Source organism: Spea bombifrons, chromosome 2 (genome assembly GCF_027358695.1).
Source record: "Spea bombifrons isolate aSpeBom1 chromosome 2, aSpeBom1.2.pri, whole genome shotgun sequence".
Classification (NCBI taxonomy): Eukaryota; Metazoa; Chordata; class Amphibia; order Anura; family Pelobatidae; genus Spea; species Spea bombifrons.
Window position 1 is genome coordinate 108,971,063 of NC_071088.1, and position 21,374 is coordinate 108,992,436.

General features: G+C 36.5%; 1 protein-coding gene across 1 annotated transcript; it reads right to left on the reverse strand.

The window, feature by feature from the left end:
- Positions 1–1,403: 1,403 nt before the first annotated feature.
- LCP1 (lymphocyte cytosolic protein 1) lies at positions 1,404–20,927 on the reverse strand. The gene is made up of 16 exons (XM_053455529.1): positions 20,783–20,927; positions 16,478–16,568; positions 14,879–15,042; positions 14,122–14,251; positions 13,660–13,792; positions 13,094–13,175; positions 12,326–12,491; positions 11,814–11,956; positions 10,739–10,834; positions 9,796–9,991; positions 7,903–7,981; positions 6,880–6,994; positions 6,216–6,349; positions 5,109–5,232; positions 4,275–4,399; positions 1,404–2,069 (listed from the first exon to the last, which is right to left on the reverse strand). Exons 2-16 carry the CDS (start codon positions 16,542–16,544, stop codon positions 1,940–1,942), a joined length of 1,884 nt encoding a protein of 627 aa, XP_053311504.1. The 5' UTR covers positions 16,545–16,568; positions 20,783–20,927; the 3' UTR covers positions 1,404–1,939.
- Between the last annotated feature and the right edge of the window lie 447 nt (positions 20,928–21,374).

The following is a 21,374-nucleotide window of genomic DNA, read 5'->3' on the forward strand; positions in this document are numbered from 1 at the left end:
AGACCTGGCGCCTGGGATTTGTCGAGCCCTGCCCTAACAGGGCACTAAAGTCAGGCTATCATACAGTTTCATATGAGTGGTCAAGCCATCAGACGCTTTTTGTTTCAGATTAGCATTAGTTGTATAAGAACTGCAAACGTGATAATAAAGATGTAATGATACAGTTATGACTGGATTAGGCAGCGTTCTCACACATTTACATATCTCCCTACAAAATTATATAATTATATTAAACAAATTAAAGGTAGAAATATATTTGTCCAACGGGGGAATTTTGTTTAACCCCATGCAGAATGTTGAAAAATGTCAGTTGCTAACTACTGGGCTAATATTTGGGGCGCTATATCTTTAAAACTCCACGGTAAAAAAACACACCATATTGTGAGATATTATAGGGGGGGGCTATGTGTAGTGTGTAACTGTATTGGTCCAATGCAGGATTTTATTTTAACCATTTGTAGAATGTTGAAGAATGTCAGTTGCTAACTACTGGGCTGATATTTGGGGCACTATATCTTTAACTTTTCACAGGGAAATCTTTTCATATTGTAAAATATTATAAAGGGGGGTATATGTGATGCTACTGTACTTTTAATGTATTGGTCCAATATGGGATTTTTGTAATATATGCAGAAATGTTAGAAAACATCATTTGCTGGCAAAAGTCTGATATTTACCTTTAAATTATAAGTTTGTAGGGAGATATATATATGTGAGAACTCTGCCTAATCCAGTCATAACCCTATATGCCACTCTGCCTCCCTGATATGCCTTTTAACCCCCTAAATGCCACTCTGCCAGAAGACCATTAAACCCTGCCCCCATGCCCCCCCGACTTACCATTACATCCCTTTACTTATGACCTGTGCTTTAGACTCCATGGTGTCTAGTGGGGCAGCCCAGTCTGTGCGATGTAGACCTCCGCTGCTGGTGGCAAGTACTTAAGCCGGGGCTTCTATGGCCTTCACATGATCTTCCAGTGCTCCACCATAGAAGCCGCGACGGAAGTCCCGGCAGCAGCAGAGGTTGTCTGTGCGCATCACTCAAACATTCACTGGCTGCGGGATGCGTACAGACAATCGCCGCTGCTGCCGGCGCTTCCGCTGGGGCTTCTATGGTGGAGCACCGGAAGGTCATGTGATGCCGGTGCTCCGTCATAGAAAGCTCCAGAAGAAGTGCTGGCAGCAGCAGAGGCTGCCAGGGAGGAGAATCTGGGTCCCCTGCAGCGCTGTGGGGGGTCTGGATCTTAGTCTTGTAATCAGACCTCTATTTGAACCTCGTCTTATAATCGAGCAAATACGGTAATTATCTGTCATTACAGACACCAATTGGACACTGACCCCTTAAAGATGTAAAGTATTCCCACACTGCTATACAACACTCAAATGACAAATGACAATATATTCCAGGGTAAAAGTAATACATTTTAATGGAAATGATTCAAAGAGGCTGAAATACAATTTTAAAAAGCCTGTTATTATCATTAAATCCTGCTGATATTTTGGAGAAGCATTTGAAAAACGTCTCTCCAAACAGTGAAAAAGCTATGAATTGATGGGCTTATAATGCAAGACAGATTGCATGTTGAATCCTTCCATATTTATTGTGTGTGTTGGGATAGTTAGAGCTAAACTACAAGAGTACTTTTTTTGTATGAAATGCACTGCATCCTATGAGAGAACCAGTACATTTTCAGAAATATATTTAGCTTTTATATTTAAATCTAGCATATTATTCTTTATAAAGCTATTATCAAAATGTCTGCATAACTGTAAATGAATCATTAAGTCTCACCACTACCCTAAGGTGTTAAAAAGCTACAGGGTCTTAAAAAAGCAACCTCATCTTCCTGATGATATTACATTTGGTGTATACAAGGAAACCAATTCCTATCCAGAGAAATTTACAGGGCCAGCAATGAGCAGGGCCCTACATTCTTCTAAACCTTTAATCCTCTTCCCATGAGACACGCAAAGACAGTCATAACCATTTTTGGCTTCACTTCCACCAGATCTTCTGGGAGAGCGTAGACTCTCGCACCAATTTTTCTTGCCATTGAGATGGCATATCTGTATCGAAGCAGAGGAAATAAAAAATAAGCGCACATAGGCATTTTGTAACAGATGGTGTTCAGGGATTTATGACTGTTTTATTACTGGGAGAAGAAACTGATAGTTTATCTTTTTTTTTTGCTTGCTATTATCAGTAACAGTGTTTTTCCTGTTGGGCTATATAACTCTATTGTGTTCCTCCAACATTTAGATAAAGAATAACACATATTTTCAGGGTGTGTGATTAGGAGCATGGCTAGTGGACAGGTGTTTATTGGGGCTTTTATCTAACTGTGGCCCTAGAGTCTATTCACTAAGAAGTCGAGTGATCAAACGAGTTAATAGATAATTGTTCTGACCAGACTCGACTCCAGTCCCATTCCCCTTACGTGCTAACACTGCAATATAGTATATTGTATATTGTCAGAAAGATTAGGCTGGAAAATATTTTCAAGCATATTATTTTTCACACAAAAACAAAACATCTTGTCTTCTCTAAAATCCAATAGGGGTTATAATTTTCTTATACCGAGAACAAAGGAGTTCTTGGTGAACCTAGATCTCTTATCGCGTATGTCCTAATTAAAGTTACGGCCCAGTCAGGAGTCATTTGATGAATACAAACTGTTTATCTTAGCGAAGGTCATGGAATGTAGAATGTTAATTTTAGAGACTGACATCCACTAAATATCTGAAATTAATTGATACTTAAATAGATATGATCTTTTAAGGCAAGTTATAATCTTTGCTCCTACTGTTATATTAATTTTGAATTAGACTAATATGGTATAGTATACTTAGATATTTTTTTATATATACCGTATTTTATTGTACCTGGTGTAGCATGTGTACCATTGTCACTGCCTTACATACAATATTAGGCTACACTTACGTATATTTTACGCAATTATAACAGTATCTATTTAAGAAAAATGTTCTTAAATAGAGATCCATTTTGTCTTCTTCCACATTTAGAATAAAAGTATAACCTTTTATTGTATATATTGTATAAAATGGCTTATGAAAACTGCAGTTTAGTACCCCCAAAATATGGCAATAATGCATAAGATATAATCCAGTAGTTGTATATTCCCTTGTTGGAGTTTAGACATTATTTACATCTATTAAATATGCCAAGGTTTATTAATTTATTAGGTAATTCTTTGAGTACTTGTTGGTTTCTTTTAAAATTGTTGTTAATAGTAACACTGCAACAGACTAGTACAGTGACATATAGTAATTTTTGTTTCTGTGCTAATTAATGCTTTCTGCCTTTTGTCACTTTGTAATTTCAAGATAAGATTGTTTTGTTGTTTCTGAGTGTATTGGAAAAAGTTAACTGGTTTGGTGCCAGCGGTGGAAATATTGCATACTATCACCAGAAATGGTATAAAAGGTATTTTAAACAGTTAACATGTATTTTGGTTACCTATGAAAAATAATTTTGCTATTTGTTGATGTACATTGGTTTTCTCAGATAAGTGTTGTAGCCAGCAGCTATTATATGCGTAATTTGTGTTTTCCATTTGCTATGCAGATTACTGTGAATTAATATTTGATTTACATTTCATTTAAATCACAGCACCCACTGTTCTGTTATATATAGTGAGTTCTGTTATTTGGAGTTGATATCGTTGTAGTTACACAAACTATATGAATTTAAGAAACATGCTGTTTATATAATGTGGGATGAATATGGGATATTAAATCCATAAGCCAGTAACTGATGTTAATGTTAATGTTTTGAAGATTTTTATATGTTGTACTTCACACAGATCACATAGATCTAAATAGTTGCTTTCACAGTAATTATATTTTGAGTAGTTATTGTTGTGGTATAATATCTTGTTTTGAATTTTATTGTAATCTACAAGAACTTAGGATCAGAGATAAAATATAGGGTATCGCTTTATATTAATATTGTGGGCTGGTCATAACATATTTACAATAGTGCACTTGTAATAAATATGTTTCCTTGGACAGTATTTGAGAAGCAGAAAACTAGTTCCCAGTTTTACAGACTTCAGTTTAAAAGCTAAATCCCCAACATGTTCTATTTAATCAGATAAGCAATTCAATCATACTTATTATTTGTGCCAAAGGACTTCCATGGCACATTATTACTTATTTCTAGCTCCTTTCAGACTTCTTATTTGCCTTAATAAATATTTTTATGTGATATTCTCATCTGTGATGCTCAAAGTTAATGGATGTTATACATACTTAGCATTGTTCAGTTTCTCCTCATCATTTAGATCTTCTGTTTTCAAGAGATCGTATTTGATGGAGCCTGGTTGAATTGCATCGATTAGGTCCAAAACTGGCATACTTGTGCTAATCTTCCCATCCTTAACAAAGAAAAATATTTTAGATTAGGAGATATATAAGCAAAAAGTACAAAAGTATTAACCTAATAAAGTGCTGAGACAGTGGACAGTGTAGTTGTATATCTATGGGTGTCAATTTTTTAATTATGAAGGAGGTACATAATCAACTTCACTGAATTTAATATATAAAAAAACAAATATGGGGAAAAGGTATTACTTTCAATAACTGTGATAGGAACATTGCTGGGAACTTCCCAGAGTGGAGTGGATTCATGTGGGGGAGGACTAATCACGCATGATGTCCTAGAGTGCTTTTTGTGGGATTGAAAGTGGTGAGGATCAGGTGGAACTTGGAGTGGGCATGACCATATGCCGCTCCTCTGTCTGGAGAAAAAAGAAAATGACCCGGGGACCATATGAAGTTCTAAGGTATGCCCATAAATGATAGAGAACTGTATTTTTCCCAATCTACGATATCAACCGTAGGTGTTGTTTGAGTGGCTAGTTCTTGATTTTCACCAGCACGCATGATTTAGTGTTTCGTGAGCTCAATGTGTCTGCAGGACTCAGGAAAAGGCAAAAAACCTCAGGCAAAAAACTAAGGTGTAATTAGTTGGGCAGCAAATATTCACCCATATCTGGTCTACCTTTTGTATTATCCGTATGGGAAATCTTCCTCTGAGTAGCATTTGTACATCAAATGTAAACAATTTATTTGTGTTACTTTCACCTTGAATCCACTTATAGATGATTGCTTCCCGGCTTCTCTCAGTGTCTCGTTTGCCCAGTTCACAATGGTGTCGTCATTAACCTTCTGCCCACCACCAATGCCCTCAAGGATATTCAGTGTGTACCTTTAACAATAATAAAACTACTATAACGGAAATCTCAGAATGCAAATTCATGTAACTACATTTAACAATGTTTTGTATTTGAAAAAATCACTTGAATATGAAATCTATTGGAAATACATGATCATAGGTAAACAAATAAAAGACACTGCATAGGTAAACACTGAACTGCATATTTTATAGTTTTGGATAGGTGTGCCAAAAAAAATATTTTCAGTCACCCGTGTAATACTATTGACACACTGTCAACATGTGTAAACATACGCATCATCACAGGCTCATATGCAAGCATTAGAAGATAAAGACTCAGAAGTACATCTAATATGATGCATTTAGTGGATGCCCCAGACACAGAGGTATGCCCAAGGAGATTGCTGTTTGTACCACTGCTTGCTACCTAGAACAAGGAGTTGGGTGAAGCTCTGTCAGATACCAGTAACCTAAAATATTTACAAATAATGGAAAAAGTGACTTCCTAATGTAAAGAAAACTCGAAATTCCATGGGTGTACATATACCCTAAAATGATAATTTTTTTTATGTGAGCATGCTTTTGTTTGCCAATAGATACACCATATGTAATATTTCTATTGAGGAATTTACATGTGGTCACGTAGCAGAATACCACCCTGAATTGCGATAATTCACATCCTCTTCCTCTCCTTTCAGTTTTCTATTTCATTAAGCTTAGAACTGTCTTTTAGATGCACATAAACACGTTTTATATGACCAGCTCACCCCTTTCCCTCTCCATTTTTTTAACGTTTCCCTCTTTTTAACTTTTGATAAAGTTCTTGGCTATTTCCAGCCTCTACCATCCTAATTTACTTAACCTCAGAATTTTTTCCTGTTTCTGAAGATTAAATTAAGATATCAACATTTCGGTATAAAAACTGGGTTTTTTTTTGTTTGTTTTATAATACAAAAAATACATAATTAGAAGTCTTTTGTAGCAGCATCCCAGAGTAACCCATTTCAGTCCAGTACCTTCTCATCAGCTGCCAGAGTAATGCCAATGTCAGTGTCCGATTTCCTTCATGAAGATCTTGCCCGGCAATGCCAACCAGGGAGAATTTGGCCTTGTTCTTGCCCAGGTCAACAGCATAGTTGCAATTTTCAAGCTGACAAATATAAGTGTGCTTATTGTGAGGAGCATCAATCTAAGAAAACTTTAGTTTGCTTATTGTGTACTACCCTGGCTAAGCGTGTGCATTGGAAAGCTATAGAAAACAAGATGATTCAGAGTATATACAGTCTGATTTCTAAAAATGCCCACAGCAATAATAAAAACCACTAAAGCTAAAATTATTAAGTTTAAACGATCTTTAACTTTTCACGAAAGGAGAACTGGGACATAAATCTTGATTTACGTTTCTACATCTTACTGTTTACCCTTAAAAGGACCACCTCATTTCATGAGGGAAACTACATCGCTAACGTCTCTTTTCTACTTTAACCACTTAAGAACCAGTAATGAGCCAGTCTTCTACTACTAGTGGTAGAATTGCTAATGGCAAACAAATAGGACATTTAATGTAAGCATTGGGACCTTAATTGAGTAATTTGGTGGACAGAAGAGGGGCGTTATTAAAATAATGGTATGCAATAGTGGATACTGTTTATCTGGAAATGTATAGAGATGAGGTGGTACCTTTTTCATTTTTTCTCCCAGTTTGGGATATGGTGGCTTGTTTACTTTGCTCCAATCCACTGGAACTTTAATTTTTTCATACAATTGGAATATGATAAGTGCATCAGACAGGTCACTGAAACAACATTATAAATTATATTAAGCCAATTCGATGAATATTAAATGAATAGAGAAATTGTATAACAATTTTGTATCACTTCTATTATTATTATAGTGACATGTTTGCATGTCTATTATCTACAAGATAACATGATCTCTGTAGAACATCACAAATGTAAAAACAATTCTAAAATAAATATGCATACTATATCTGTGTGTATATCAGATATTCTACATATTTTACAATATGTACAGTGTTTGATCTTAGAGATTGATTTCTTGCAAAGTAAATATATATATATATATATATATATATATATCTTGCAGATTAAGGTTAAACAGTGTTTAGTTTGCTGGGGGGGTGTGTGTAAAATTTGCTGGGGGGGAATGGAGCAGGACTAGGGGGGGTGGGGAGGGGGGTTAGATGGGGAGTTGCAGGGCCAGTTGATGCTCTTCAGTCCAGAAGTTAAATATATTATAATATTGTAATCAGTTCTGATTTTTGGAGACTCCAGGCAAAATATGGACACTTCCCAGATATGCTGGTATTATATTAAAGCAACTGAGGGATCAATTAAAAATAATAAATTGGCTGCAATGCGCATTTCATAAACAACTCTTTCTTAAATTATTAGTGTTTTTTTATTATTATTCTATTTCAATTTAAGTGCAGCCCATCTGTAGGTCAATATAAATGTAATTAAATTTTTTAGTGTTGCTTTCAGTAGAAATGGCTGGTGTTTACAGTCTTTCGGTTGGTTAAGAATAAGCATTTGTACAAAGATAAATAAATAAAGCATTTGTACAAAGATCCCCCCGTGACTAGTAGGTTTGTGGATTTCTTTGCCCATCAATACCTGCTCTGATACTGCCACTATTCTTTTGTCTTGTTAAAGGATGACTCAAATGTGATTAAACACTTACCTATACAAGTGGTTTACACGTGGATTAACACCCAGTGAATTAATCCAGTTCCTAAATGTCCTCTCCTCCCTTGTTTCACCTAGAACAAAGAAACCAGTTTATAGGACTGTTCGGTCTGGCTACCTATCACTCGATCTTTGTGCAAAGAACAAAATAACACTTAATGTGATAGCTTCCTTGCCTTACATATATGAAAATTATGATTATATTATATTATAAAGTAGGAGAACAGGACTTTTACAATTGCAAATGTTCATAAAACCACTGGGGACATCACATTGTTGCGCTGCATCGAAGAGATATAGTTGTACATGTACACAGAAAGTTGGAGATAAAGCTTCCATTATCTACATAGCAGAACTAATGGTCAAGGGAAGCCTGTGCAGACCAAGCACCCCACCCAGGCAGTGTTTTAGACCACTAACCACTGCTGCACCCTTAGCTGCCAATCGTTCTGTTATGGGTTTTAATCATAGACTATAATAACATGAAATCATATATGCGCCTTGTTATTTATGTAGAGTAGAATAACATATTTAACATGTTTAACTACATTTGTTTTGGCAAATATTTTTTTACCAGTATGGTAAAAAAAATAGAAAAAAACACATCACCAATTATTTATTCAAGCAGAGAAGAAAGCCTCTTTCATTGCAGAAATGAAATCCTGTAAATAGTTCAACTACCTCTTCAGAAGAGGAAGAGCAGGGACAGTCCTAGACCAGGCGGCACTCCAGGCAAGCGTATCCTCTTGCCCCCCCCATTCTTTTACACATAGTGCAATATTTTAAAGCCTGGCAGGATCGAGCAGTGAAGAAGCTTTACAGAGTATGATGTGGGGCAATTCTTATGCAGGCACAGCTGAGCCAGGTACATGAAATAATTGCTCTGCCCCTTACTCTGTACAGCTAAGTGCTCCCTGTCTGCTCCCTGCATCTCACTCTGCGCACCACCTTCCAGGCTCACACTCTAACACTATATGCAAACACACACGCTCAGTCTAACACCATGTACTAACACACGTTCCATACACCATACACTTTACCCAATCTAACACTGTATACTGACAGCCTACACACTCACTCTAACACGATACACTAACATCCAACACAGTCTAACACTGTACACTGACAAAAATCATATAAACAAAGCTTAACATTATAACCAACAACCCCCCACACATTCATTTCATAGTCTATACTATACTATACTATACACTTAGGTACATACATTCATTGTAGCTCTGTACACTAACATTTGTTCTTACATTGTACACTGACACTCATCCCCCACATATAAACATCACACAACCACACACACACCGACACATACACAATTTAACTCTTACACTGTCACCCCCAACACTTATTCTAACCCTATATACTGACACACACACTTATTTTAATCCTCTACACTGACACACACTAATTTTAACCAGGGATAGGCATGAACATGGCTCATGGAGGATATTTTCATAAGTTACTGTACTGTGAAAAACAATACTAAATAGTCTCCCTGGGTAAACATGTTAAGAGTGAATAATTCTAAAGTACACAGATATACAATACCCTTACATGCCTGCCCACACATACATACATACATACGCACATTCATGCTTGCCCTTACCCACAAGCATACTTACAGACATACAATTGCCCTTGCAGCCACATGCTTACTTGCCCTTAGACACAGTTGCCCTAACATACAAACACTTTTAAAACATGCACTGTCTCTCCACCTTTTTTCTATATCTCTCCCTTTTTTTGTTATCTTACTTCTTTCTCCTTCTCTCTGTCACTCTTTAACTCTCCCTATCTCTCTTCACATACTGATATATGAAATTATATAATACTTGTAACTCTGTTCCTTGTAAAGTAAAAATAAACCATTTGCCTTCAATAGAGCTCCAGTCGATATCTTGGTTCTCTGGTTTATGCAGAGCTGGATATTTGTTGAAAAGGTTGGCAATGAAAGCCAAGTTAAGCTTTGGATTTCCACGCACAACGTCTGTGGCTGTGACAAACTGGCGGCAGCCCAGCCTGTCCGTCTGCACCAACATACACTCTGCTCTCTTCAGATCGTCTTTTTCCTGGGATCAGAGAGCATAAGTTCAATAAAAACAAATATAGCAATGCAAGGTTATACAAAATGTTATCACTAACATTACTATTGCAATTTCTATTTTTAAGTTCTTCCTCAAAACGTCAGGCAATGTCATATATCCCAAGTGTTTCTGTTTTAGGGGGGTAGTCCTTCTAAACCCCTCTGCAACCCCCTTCCTCCCCTGATGTGACTCTTATGCAGAAACTCAGAACGTTGGTGTATATAACACTATGAAAGAGTTCTGTAGGACTACAACTCAAAGTAATGGAACTGTGTAAATACAATACATTATTCATCTTCTTACAAAAATTACTATTAATAGGCCAGACAGTCGTATAAAAGGTGCTGGTAAATCCTTGCCATCTAGCAATATCTTATTTTAGGGACCAGTCCCTAAAATAAAGTTGCCCTGATTTGTCTATCTGCAGTGTTGAGTGGTGTGTCCATTTGCATAACCCTACCAAACTTTGGGTAAATATGGAGAATGGATCTGTTTTGAGAAATCAGGGGTGCAGGGGTTCACTCTCAGGTGGATAAATAGGAAGGATGATAGATATTGTTAAATATTCTCATTGAAACATGTTCACTATTTTCAACCGCAATATGAAAGTATAGGTGGAGAGTAAAACAGTGTTAATTAACGATGCCCCTGGAACTCACCAGTACCTAATGCTTATGAGACTAAATTTATTTAGGGTGGTACAGCCTTGACATTCTGGACAAGTGCTCTTACCCGAAGTCCCGTCATATCAATGTCCACAGCAGGAATGCCCTCTTCATCTCCCTTCGGAGCAATTTGACTGAGTAAGTTATAGTAAGCCTTGGAGTCCTGTAATATAAGAGAAAACAATGTGTCTATAATTTATCCAACTGTGAACTGAACAATACTGTATCTGTAATTGGCTAGTGCTGTTCAGGTACAGGGTCTTATACAATTGAACTTATAAAAATATATAAGACTTAGTAAGCAAAGAAAATATTTGGTAGCAAATAAAATCATATCATGCATGCGTCCTACTTCCAAAACCCAAACTCTGCCATAAACCTCCAGATTTAATTAAACAACTACACCTGACATATATGTGAGAATGCACTGAACTGAAGACTTGCATCAAGTCATGTTACAACTCAGATTTCATTATTGTACTTATTATGTTTTTTCCTCAATATTGTAGATGTGACATTTCGTGTTTTTAATTTCCTGTTTACCATTCATTTCCTTTGTGTATTATTTATTTTATATTTAAAAAAAAACAGATTAATGATAAATCTCATTATGGTTATAATATCTAGCTGAGCTAGGTATTTCTAAATCAATAAAAATGTTTATGAGTATCTTTTATTCTACTTAGCAAATAATAAATGACAATGCTGAATGGAATGTTGTAGCAACTTCAGACTGCCTCTGCAGCAACACAATCAGCATGGTTCTACAATGGTTGGTTGTTACTTTTCATTACTGGCCTCCCTTTTTCCAAAATAAAAACAAAGACAATCAAACAGAACTAAAAAAAAAAATTAGTCCTACTGCAAAACATTGTGCTAAAGTCTGTCCACAAAATGTCACATAGACTTGCCCATCTCAGCCACATGTGCACTATGACCTCTACACTGAGAAGCCGTAATCATATGCGCTCCATAAACAAAACAGAAGGGATGCTCTGATGCTACTTTTACTGTGCAAGTGCAGACAGGCTAAACTTTGGCACAGGGGTTCTTTGTGAAGCCATAAATCCATGTGCATGGTTTAGCGGACTGTACATATGACACTATAGTCAGTATGTTCAGTTGTTGATCTCTCCACCAACCTTTATGTCTGAGCTGAAGTTATTGATTTTGTTGCAGCCAGCATTTTCCAGATGGTAGTTGGCCCACCTCAGTAGCAGTTCTTCTGGGGATAGTTTCATCAGATCTTCTAGACTCTCTCCTTCTCTCAAAAGTGCAATCAGAGCTACATACAGTGCAGAAACAGCGATCATAGTATCAATGCTTCAAAAATAAATGATGTTTCTAAGGTGGATTATGGATTTCAGTTCTGTGATCTATTACATATATTGTATTTCACTTTGGTCTTTCCTATAATGGCACTTAATGCAATTGTAGAGCTGGTGGACCAGAAATGCCATTGTTTATTAATTCAGTTATATCCACTAAATATTGCTAAAAGTGTGAAAGTGCAAAAGACAGAGACAAAGTTATGATCGTGGTTTTGTTTTTATAATCTATTTCTTCTTTTCTTCCAACAGAACAAATCTGTAATACAGTCAAATGTACAATATTAACCAATCATTTTGTTACTGAAATGCTAATTGTATCATACCTTCATTACGGCTGAGCTCTATGTCTGCAAACAGTCCTATTTTAATAACTTGCCACAAGAGTCCTAGAACCAAGTAAGGCTTTCCTTCCTTCAGATCCTCGGCACCAATATTTACCACATGGCATCCAATGGCAGAAGCTGAATTAAGTGCTAAATTCAGATTTTCCTGTATATGCAAAGAGAAACAAAAAATATTCTTAAATAATATAATATGCGTCAAAATCAATGAAAAATATATAGGGAATTTCTGGTTCTGATGTTTGCTTTACTTTTATAAACATTGCAATTATGGATGATTAAAGTGTACTTTAACTATAGATGTAATCAAACACTTTTTTAATGCTAGCTTAACTAAAAAATATTATGTTTTTTAGAAAAAAATTAAATTTTTTATTGTGGAACAGAAATGAGCTGGACACGTTGGGCTTGCTTTAGTCTTTACATCTAGGCATCAGAATACATTTAATGCTAAATCAAGCAATGGATACCCTGAAACAGCATCCATCTGTAAAGAAAAAGTGTGTGTAAAGTCTCTAAGCCATAAGAGTAACTTGTTTCAACAATCCTTGTTAGGGTGATGATCCAGGTATCCAGCTACTGAAAAATGAATACATTATACACAGGTATCTTTGTGGAACTTTTAGTTAAAAGAAAGAACCTTCCTCCCTGAATTCTTCAAAGTAAAGCTTTTATAAAGAAGTGACCAAAATATATTTTCAACTGTAATTTTAATATTAATATAGCTTTCTCCCTTTCTAAATGATCTACCTGGATGGTGAAAGGAGTTAGCTTCTTTTTGTTGATAGCCCTTTCGTCAATGGTGTCTGGCACAGACAGGTTAATCATTTTGCTGAAGATTAAAAGAAAAGATTCCTTAAAAACATATACGATTAATGCAATCAGAAATGTTTATTAAAATAGGTTACACTATACTTCCAAATATGTTTTCTTTACCCAAAACCTTTTCTGTCCACTTACATGTAGGCTAGCATTCTCCTGGCCAATGTTCTAGAGAGCAAATCAGTATTGTATACATAACGACCCCTTAAGATATCTATTCACTTGGTAACCAATTTCAAGTACCTAGTCCAGTAAGGGAAATGTGGGTGAAACTCAAGTTAAACTTGGCAGGGAGCACACTGCAAGCTTACTCAATGCTCAGTTGCTTAGAGTTCGGCTTTTCCACCCCATGCTGGTGTTAAGTCTCTACTGAACACATGGAGTTGCACCTGGATTAAATGCCAAATCCCTGACTCACAGGAAATACTGTTGATAATAATGATGTGTACTGTACATTTCACTAAAACTGACAGTGAATGTAACTGTATATTTACCAAAGAACAATTCCATCACCAACTGCATTGAACAAGTCATCTGTGTCTGGGTTCATGGGTATGACATGCTTGCAGTCTGGGTCTTTCTCCAGTGCTTTGTTGATCCAGTTTACAAATGCGTACTTTTCCTCCTCTGGAAAGATATGAAATATTTGATGAATCTTTATCAGCTTCATAACTATTTCTAGGCAACACTAGTTGCATTGTAAGGTGGGTGTTTATTTCCATTACAAGTATAATGATATTCTATTAAATCGTAAAAAAACACAATACTATGTTTTATAACAAAAAAATTGCTTTGCTTATTCTAACTAAAATAGTACATGTAGCATCAGGTATCAGACACTGTTGCTATTTTTGCCCATTATTAAGTATTTTTGCTCAATCTAAAAGCCACTACAAGATTTGTTTTTTCAGATGATACAAAGAATATTCTTCCCCTGTCGTTAGTATTGTTCTTACCTGAGTATGAATGCTGGGTGCCAGCACTGGACTGTTCAGACGTTCCACCAATTGCACAAAGACCTTCTTTCTTGTTTATGGCTTTTCTAAATGTTTTAGCAACATCAGAGCTTTTAAGATCATGAATAACCTAAGAACATCAAAAGACAAACCACAAGTACAGTAAATGCCAAATTTAAGTCAGTGATTGAAATGTGCTAAATAAATGTTACTCAGCCAAGAATGCCCTATGGGAAGAGTTTGTATCTATTATTTAATAAGGATGTAGCTATTCTGGCTTTACTGTCAGCTTTACTAAATGCCACAAGTGGGCCATTTAGAAGTGCCGAAACAGATCTGGCATACATCCAAACAATTATTTCAGCACTTCGCGGCATTGTGAAACTATGCTGTATAGGAATCAAAAGACAGGAACACAGATAACATCTACTAGTACTAGAAAAAAAATTATCTTTAAATTGACATCAAATTTGTCTTGATGCTCCCTCATAGTTAAAGAAAGCAAAAGTCAATCCTTACAGGCTGCCCTTGCATCCCATATCCATCCAGTTGACATGACTTTAACATCCCATGTATAATGACAGATACATTTGATAAAATCTTTGACATCAATTAAGCTGATATTTGTATCACAGACAGAAAAAAGCAAGGCAAGTGGTTTATCGTAAAATATTTTAATATGGGTGAGGGTTGGCCACCGTTACCTTATTGCTTATAAAGTTATAACACTGGAATCCATGGGACAATTTTAACTTACTGTGATAAACTCATCAAAACTAATCTGTCCATCTCTGTTTTGATCTCCGGATTCCATGACGTTTTTAATGATTTCTCGCAATTTATATCCAGGGAGTGGCAAATTAGCAGCTTTGAATAAATCGTTCAGTTCATTAGGGCTTATAAATCCATTGGCATCAGTATCTAAATGTAAAAAAGTTTGTTATTAATATATATATATATTTATTAGTTGACAATATTGTAAGCAATGTGGAAGTTGTATTCTGTCAATATAATTTTATATTATTATATTATAAATTATATTTTAATTGGCTGACATATATATATATATATGTTTAAATACATACAATATAGTCATGTGTTTTTGACATTTATTCATGGATTTATATATATTATATTTTTCATATTTAAAATGAACAAGTCCTAATCTTACTACATTGTGGTAAATAATGGAAGACCTAGCCCTTAATCTTCTGGGAAGGAAATTTGACTAATTTAAGTCTAGGCGAGAAAGGATTTAATAATCTCTGCCACAAAAAAAAACTACACAGTTATTACATTACATTATTCTTTATGTACAATATGTATTTGTGGGGACTTTCAGATATCTTTAGATTTATTATTTTGATACATTTTAAAATTATATTATTAGGGATCATACAAATTCAAACTGTGTTACAAACACTGTTCAGAAGATTTATAATAACTCTGATTATTACAAGTTATTTATCTTATATGTGTTTGTCTACCTTTTGTAGCATGGAAATCAAATTTTGAAGGAAGCCTTCCTTGTTATAATGGCAATTTAAAAGTCTCATGGAAAAAATATATTTTTTAACTTTTAAATATAAAATACAGTGGTTTACAGTAATGTAGTTAGGATTGACAAAAAACTGTTTATTCAGTATGGTGATTTTATGAAGTCCCTTCTTATATAAACTTTCATTAGTCAGAGTGTCCACCTGGGTAACAATGAACCAGTGTATTGTTTACCACAAGACAGTATGATATGGAGTCAGGGTGTTTGTCTAGTACATTGAGCTGAATTAACAGAGTTAGAACATGTACAAATGGCTATTATGCGGCCAGTGGCATAACTACAGGGGTTGCAGCGGTTGCAACTGCGATGGGGACCCACCTCTCTACCAGTTGTTCCAATCTCCTCATTCCTGTCTCTCTGTGCCCTTTCAACAATTATGAACCAGCACGGAGGAAGAGACAGACATGCAGCGGGGTGACGTGACCCCGCTGCGAAACCGAGGCTTCACCGCATCTGAAAGTGGATCGAAAGCTGCAGGATAGGTAAGGAGGTGCGGGCAAGAGGGAGGGGGTATGTTTGTATGTATGGATGTAACCATGAATGTCTATGTGGGCATGGATGTCTAGGTATAAGTGTATGTGATCATGTATGTATGTTTTCAAGAGAAAAGCTCTTCATCAGAATTCCATGAGAGATATGTATCATTGTCTGATACTAAAGAGGAACCATAAACACTTCATAGTGTCTGTTACAGTATACCAACTGTATTTTGGATTCATTGTTTTTTAAACCTGTTGATCAGCTCTTAAAAGGGCAAACGTATGCATCAGCACAAGGTGCAGACGCCAAGGGACTTACCGATTTTGCTAAAAGCCTCTCTTAGCTCCTCCATCTCTTCATCTGTAATCTGTGTTTTTGATGCCATCTTCTTCTCTTATTCAGAGCTCAACTGAACATTATACACAATAAACTATTAGTTTTTTTATCATACAGTATTATGATTGATTATACAGAATTGATTACACAGAGTATTTTTGATGTATACATAACATAAAGGGTAGATCAAAGGACATATAAAGCTGTTAAGATTCAAGAAATCTCAATTTTACACTGACACCTGGGAAATCCCTTTATATAGTTTATTTCTATAGCATCAAACATACAATGAACAATAACGCTGGCCTGCCACAACATTGGCTGAGACACCCAGGATGAAGTACATGTTTGCAACTATTCCATTACATTTATTTCTATATCACCAGCAGATTTTCTTACAATATAAGGCAGTGAAAATAAATGGCAATTTAAAATGACATTGTACATTTTAACACATACTGGTACAAAAGGAGAAGAGGGAACTCCTCTTGTAAGCTTACAATCTATTTGAGTGTTGAAGAGGGAAGTGAGACAGCAAGAGAGGACTACTTGGATGAGGAGGAGTTGATTATTATTAATTATAACATTAAATCAGATTTAGATTAAACTATGTCATTAGGTTATGCTTCCTGAAAAATGTTATCTCCAAAGCAGACAGAAATCATGCAGAAATTTTACTTCACCCATATCACATTGTGATCCCTGTGTTGGGAGTGTAATAAGAGGTAGGGATTGGCAGGGCTAGCCCCAGAAAGAAGTGCAGCTGGCCTAGAAACTTGACACCTACCCACCTTACCCAAGGAGCCTCCTGGCAAACACCTTCAGCTGAGCATTGCAAGGTGACCCCATGGGAGAACCAGTAGAGGCCTGTGCTGCAAATCAGACCTGCATAAATATTATAGCTTCGTAGTTTAATCAGTGACGATCAAAGCATACTCGGGACAGCAGGACAGTGCCCAAAAATTGGGACTGTCCAACAAAAACTGGGACTATTGGGAGGTATTGTGTACCAAATTCTGTGGGAACAGTCTGCTATTTCTAAACATGGTCAAATTATAGTTATAGCCCCCAGTATATGTGGTGGCTGGCATAGATGCCCTTTGTCATACTTTCAAAATGACAGCTACCAACTAGTAGTGAGGTTTGGTGGACCTTCAAGTAAGTCATCAATGATAATATTGTTTTTAGGCAATATGAAATATCATCAATGTGCCATTGGAGCTGTTGTGGCTTCATGTTTGAAAAAAGATGGGGCAACTTTAATTTGTAACTTTTCTTTAGATAATTTAGCACGAAGAAAATGCCAAAAAGGATACTCCAACACAATTGTACCTCTGTCCAACAGCATCATCCAGTGGTGACCATTTTGTGACACATTTAACCAATGTGAGAATAACAAGTGTCAGGGGCACTAAACTGCAACTACTCAAAGGAATGGATGATAAGACATGAACTTAAATCCCAGTACCCTTAGGCACTGCCATGCTAGCAGAGGATGTAAAAGTGCAATTTTACAGATTCCTTCCACTAGGCCGATCCAGGAGCAGGTGTGAAAATATCCCTTTTGGGCTTCTCTCATTTTAATATTTTGGACCGCAGCAAATCATTGTTGTTACTTACAATTCCACTTACAGCCACCAGGGTGCTATATGAAGAACTTACTCATTGACAAAACCCTCGTTCTATTCCCTTTATGTATTTTTACACATTTTCTTTCTTTTAATGTGTTTTCAAAATGTGTCTTTGGCTGCTTAATTACTGGGCTTATCACGCTGATAAAGCCCACCAGCTCAATGTTGCTATTTCTCCCATGTAGCCATCATGACAAGTATGCATTCAAGGGGAAGAAACACCAAAAGCTGCATGTGGCCTTGTGATAATTGGTTCCTCATGTAAATGTTGCAGTGAGTACAGTACGTCAAGTGACATATTCTGTCCTAGGCCGACTAAGCACAGAGCGGCAAGTCCAAGGGGGCGGCAGTCCCTATGCCGCAAAACTGGGGGGGTATTAACCTCAAACAGTATGCATTTTTTTTAAAAAAGACCTACCTTTTTGGAGTTTAACAAATTATTTTCCCATACAGCCACGAACAGGTTAAACCAGCATGCAGCATCACACATTAATGAAAGATAATGTTAGTGCTTTTTCAGTATATGAAATTAGGAATAGTGACAGCACAAAATGGCTGGTGCTGCTACTGCAATTTCTTCTCAAACTCTGCAGCAGAAACCTGTGAATCATCTCCATTACATATGTTGCATTTTTCTTTAATCAAAATGGATTGCACCCAAAGTCAGCGGCTCTCGTAAACCAGAAGAAAAAAAATAACCGTTAAAGTGCTAACCATTTCCTGTTTCCTTTACCACATGGATGGTTTCAACGTCCTCCTAGCAAAAGGCTATTTTTGTTTGCAGAACTGCATAGTTAAGTAATACTGGTAAATTCAGCAAAAAATGAAATCACTGAAAATAACTTAAATGTCTACTCATTAAAATCCCTGCAGTTCAGAGATGCAAATTTATAGAAAAAAATACTAATAATAATTTATGTGTCCAATTACCATACCTGGGAAGTCTCCGGGTTGAAACACTTGAATCCTCCAGGTCACCGGAGCATGGTCTTGACACTACCAACTCTCTGTTCATTTCCCCTTTGAATAGGGGTGTTTCCCCAGTGGCAGCGGGAACACCCACTAACATGGGATGGACCACCCACTGACACCAGCGGGACCACCCTCAACAACCGCAGGACTACCCACTGATGTCAGTGGGCAGTCCTGGCTGTGTCCCACAAAGGAAGGCCCCGGGTAGCCCGAGCCAACAAGTTCCCAGGTATGCCAATCACTGATAACTTCTGTAAGTTCTTAACCTTTGAGCACATGCATCCAGTTATGACACACCTTAATTTTGTCTTATCAATCAGTAGAGTGAACACAGACACACCATATTCCATTTAACAGCATTTATGGAGTGACAGAGCCATGAATAATTTCTGATGATATTACATTTATATAATAGGAGCTATGTAGAGAAAACACTGGGGAAAAAGGTTTATTACATGGACACTTGGCTCTAAGCAGATGTTTTCTATGTTTTACCAAGCCTGTGTAACTGTGTTACTGCGTCTCTCTTCCACCGTTATCACTCTTCCCACTCGCTTAGGATTTTACCAGTGTAGTACAAACTCTACTTGCTAAAACTAAAAACTATTCAGAGAAGAATGTAACCTACCCTCCGAATGCCCTCAACTTGCATCCTGATGAAACCATCCTTCCTTCCATCTTCAAGATGTCAATGCTACATTTTCCATATCAACCTTGCTACTATGAAATCATCTCACAAGCAGTGTGATTCTCTTCTGTGTTATGATCCCTCAACCTCCTAAAAGACTGTAAATGTGCACAAACAGGGCCCTCTTCTGCATCTATTCCAGTATGTCTTACACAGAAACATAGAATTTTATGGGAGATAAGATCCATTTGGCCCATCTAGTCTACTCATTTTTCCTGATGTAAAGAATCAGACCTTAATCAGTCCTTGGTCTTGTCTTAGATTCAGAATAGCTTTGTATATACCACATGAATTCCCTAACTGCATTAGCCTCCACCACTGGGAAGCTGCCCCACTTATTAACCACCTTCATAATGTAATATATTGCAAAGTGTTCTGCAGCTTGAAAATGCCATGAAAGAGCTGACTCAGGCTTTAAACTTATCAGATATTAGTAAATCTTATACTTCTATTCAATAATATAGTAACTAAGACTATTCTCTAAAAATAGGGAAGCCTCTCAAATCTATCACACCTCATTGTACAACTGGGAGAGGACAGAGAGAAACCTACAACAAGAGGGGAATGTGTGGTAGTTAAACGAATATATGGATTTAAATAAACACATCATTGACTTAAAAGTATAAGATAATGAAATTACAAATATATTTCACAATGGACTGAGAGCTGTCTAGAACCCTTCAGTGCCCCAGTGTTTGTTATCTTGAAAGCATTCTTTCATTTCAATGGTTAATGGGTGTAGTTGTAAGAACATTACAAACTTTTAAAAACCCTATTAAGTGCCATCTGATTATTACTCACTCACTGCCATGGCACTGGCTTACCACAGGCTTCCTGCATAACTGCAGAACCCAATGGCTTCCTGCTCTGTTGAGTCACAAAATGCCAATCTAAACATCAGTAAGATAACACATTTATCCTTTTCATGGGTTTAAGAGCCTACCACCATCATATATTATTTATTGGACAAAAGTTACCATTGCTCCGTCTCCTTACCTTGTATTACTTGTAGGCTGTACGAGGCAGCAAACAATAGGTTGTCTTGAAAGCACGCCTGTGCGATCAGAAAACTTGTCAAGCTTGTGGTATCAAGAAGGAAGTTACTTGAGTGACAAATGTGATGTGATCTGAAAAAAGATGTCTTTATATGGAAATTTGTGTTGGTGTCTATGGTGTTTTAAACCTTCCCCTATTTCCAACGCCACCTGATTAGTCAAAGAGATGTTAACACAGTTACCACTTCCTCCACAGCTTCTCTGCACAGCTCTTTTGCAACCAGTCTAGGTCTTAAAAAAAATGAACAAACGCTATTGTTGGCCATTGCAGTAGTCGTAATAAAACATGCTTGAAGAGAAGACCTAAGAGAACATAAAAGCAATAATTTATCGAGCCGATAAATCTATCACCTTTAGCAAATCTACTCGTCAAAGGTGTCCATTTGCATTCTCTGGCTTGTTGAGCAAATAAACCAAAGCAGATCTGTTATTTTATCCTTTCCTCTGAAGGTTTAATGACATTAAAACAAAATATAAATGTTAAGAAACTTTTTAAGTTTCTGTGGCAACGATCTATCAGTGTCTGCTTTCGT

Bases quoted from the DNA above. Each gene is read 5' to 3' on its own strand.
- LCP1 (XM_053455529.1), bottom strand. From the start codon at position 16,544: ATGGCATCAAAAACACAGATTACAGATGAAGAGATGGAGGAGCTAAGA. The intron at 9,992-10,738 runs GTAAGAGCACTT...CTCTGATCCCAG, and splicing joins TTGATATGACGGGACTTCGG to GAAAAAGACGATCTGAAGAG. The intron at 6,350-6,879 runs GTACCACCTCAT...TATATTTGTCAG, and splicing joins TGGGAGAAAAAATGAAAAAG to CTTGAAAATTGCAACTATGC.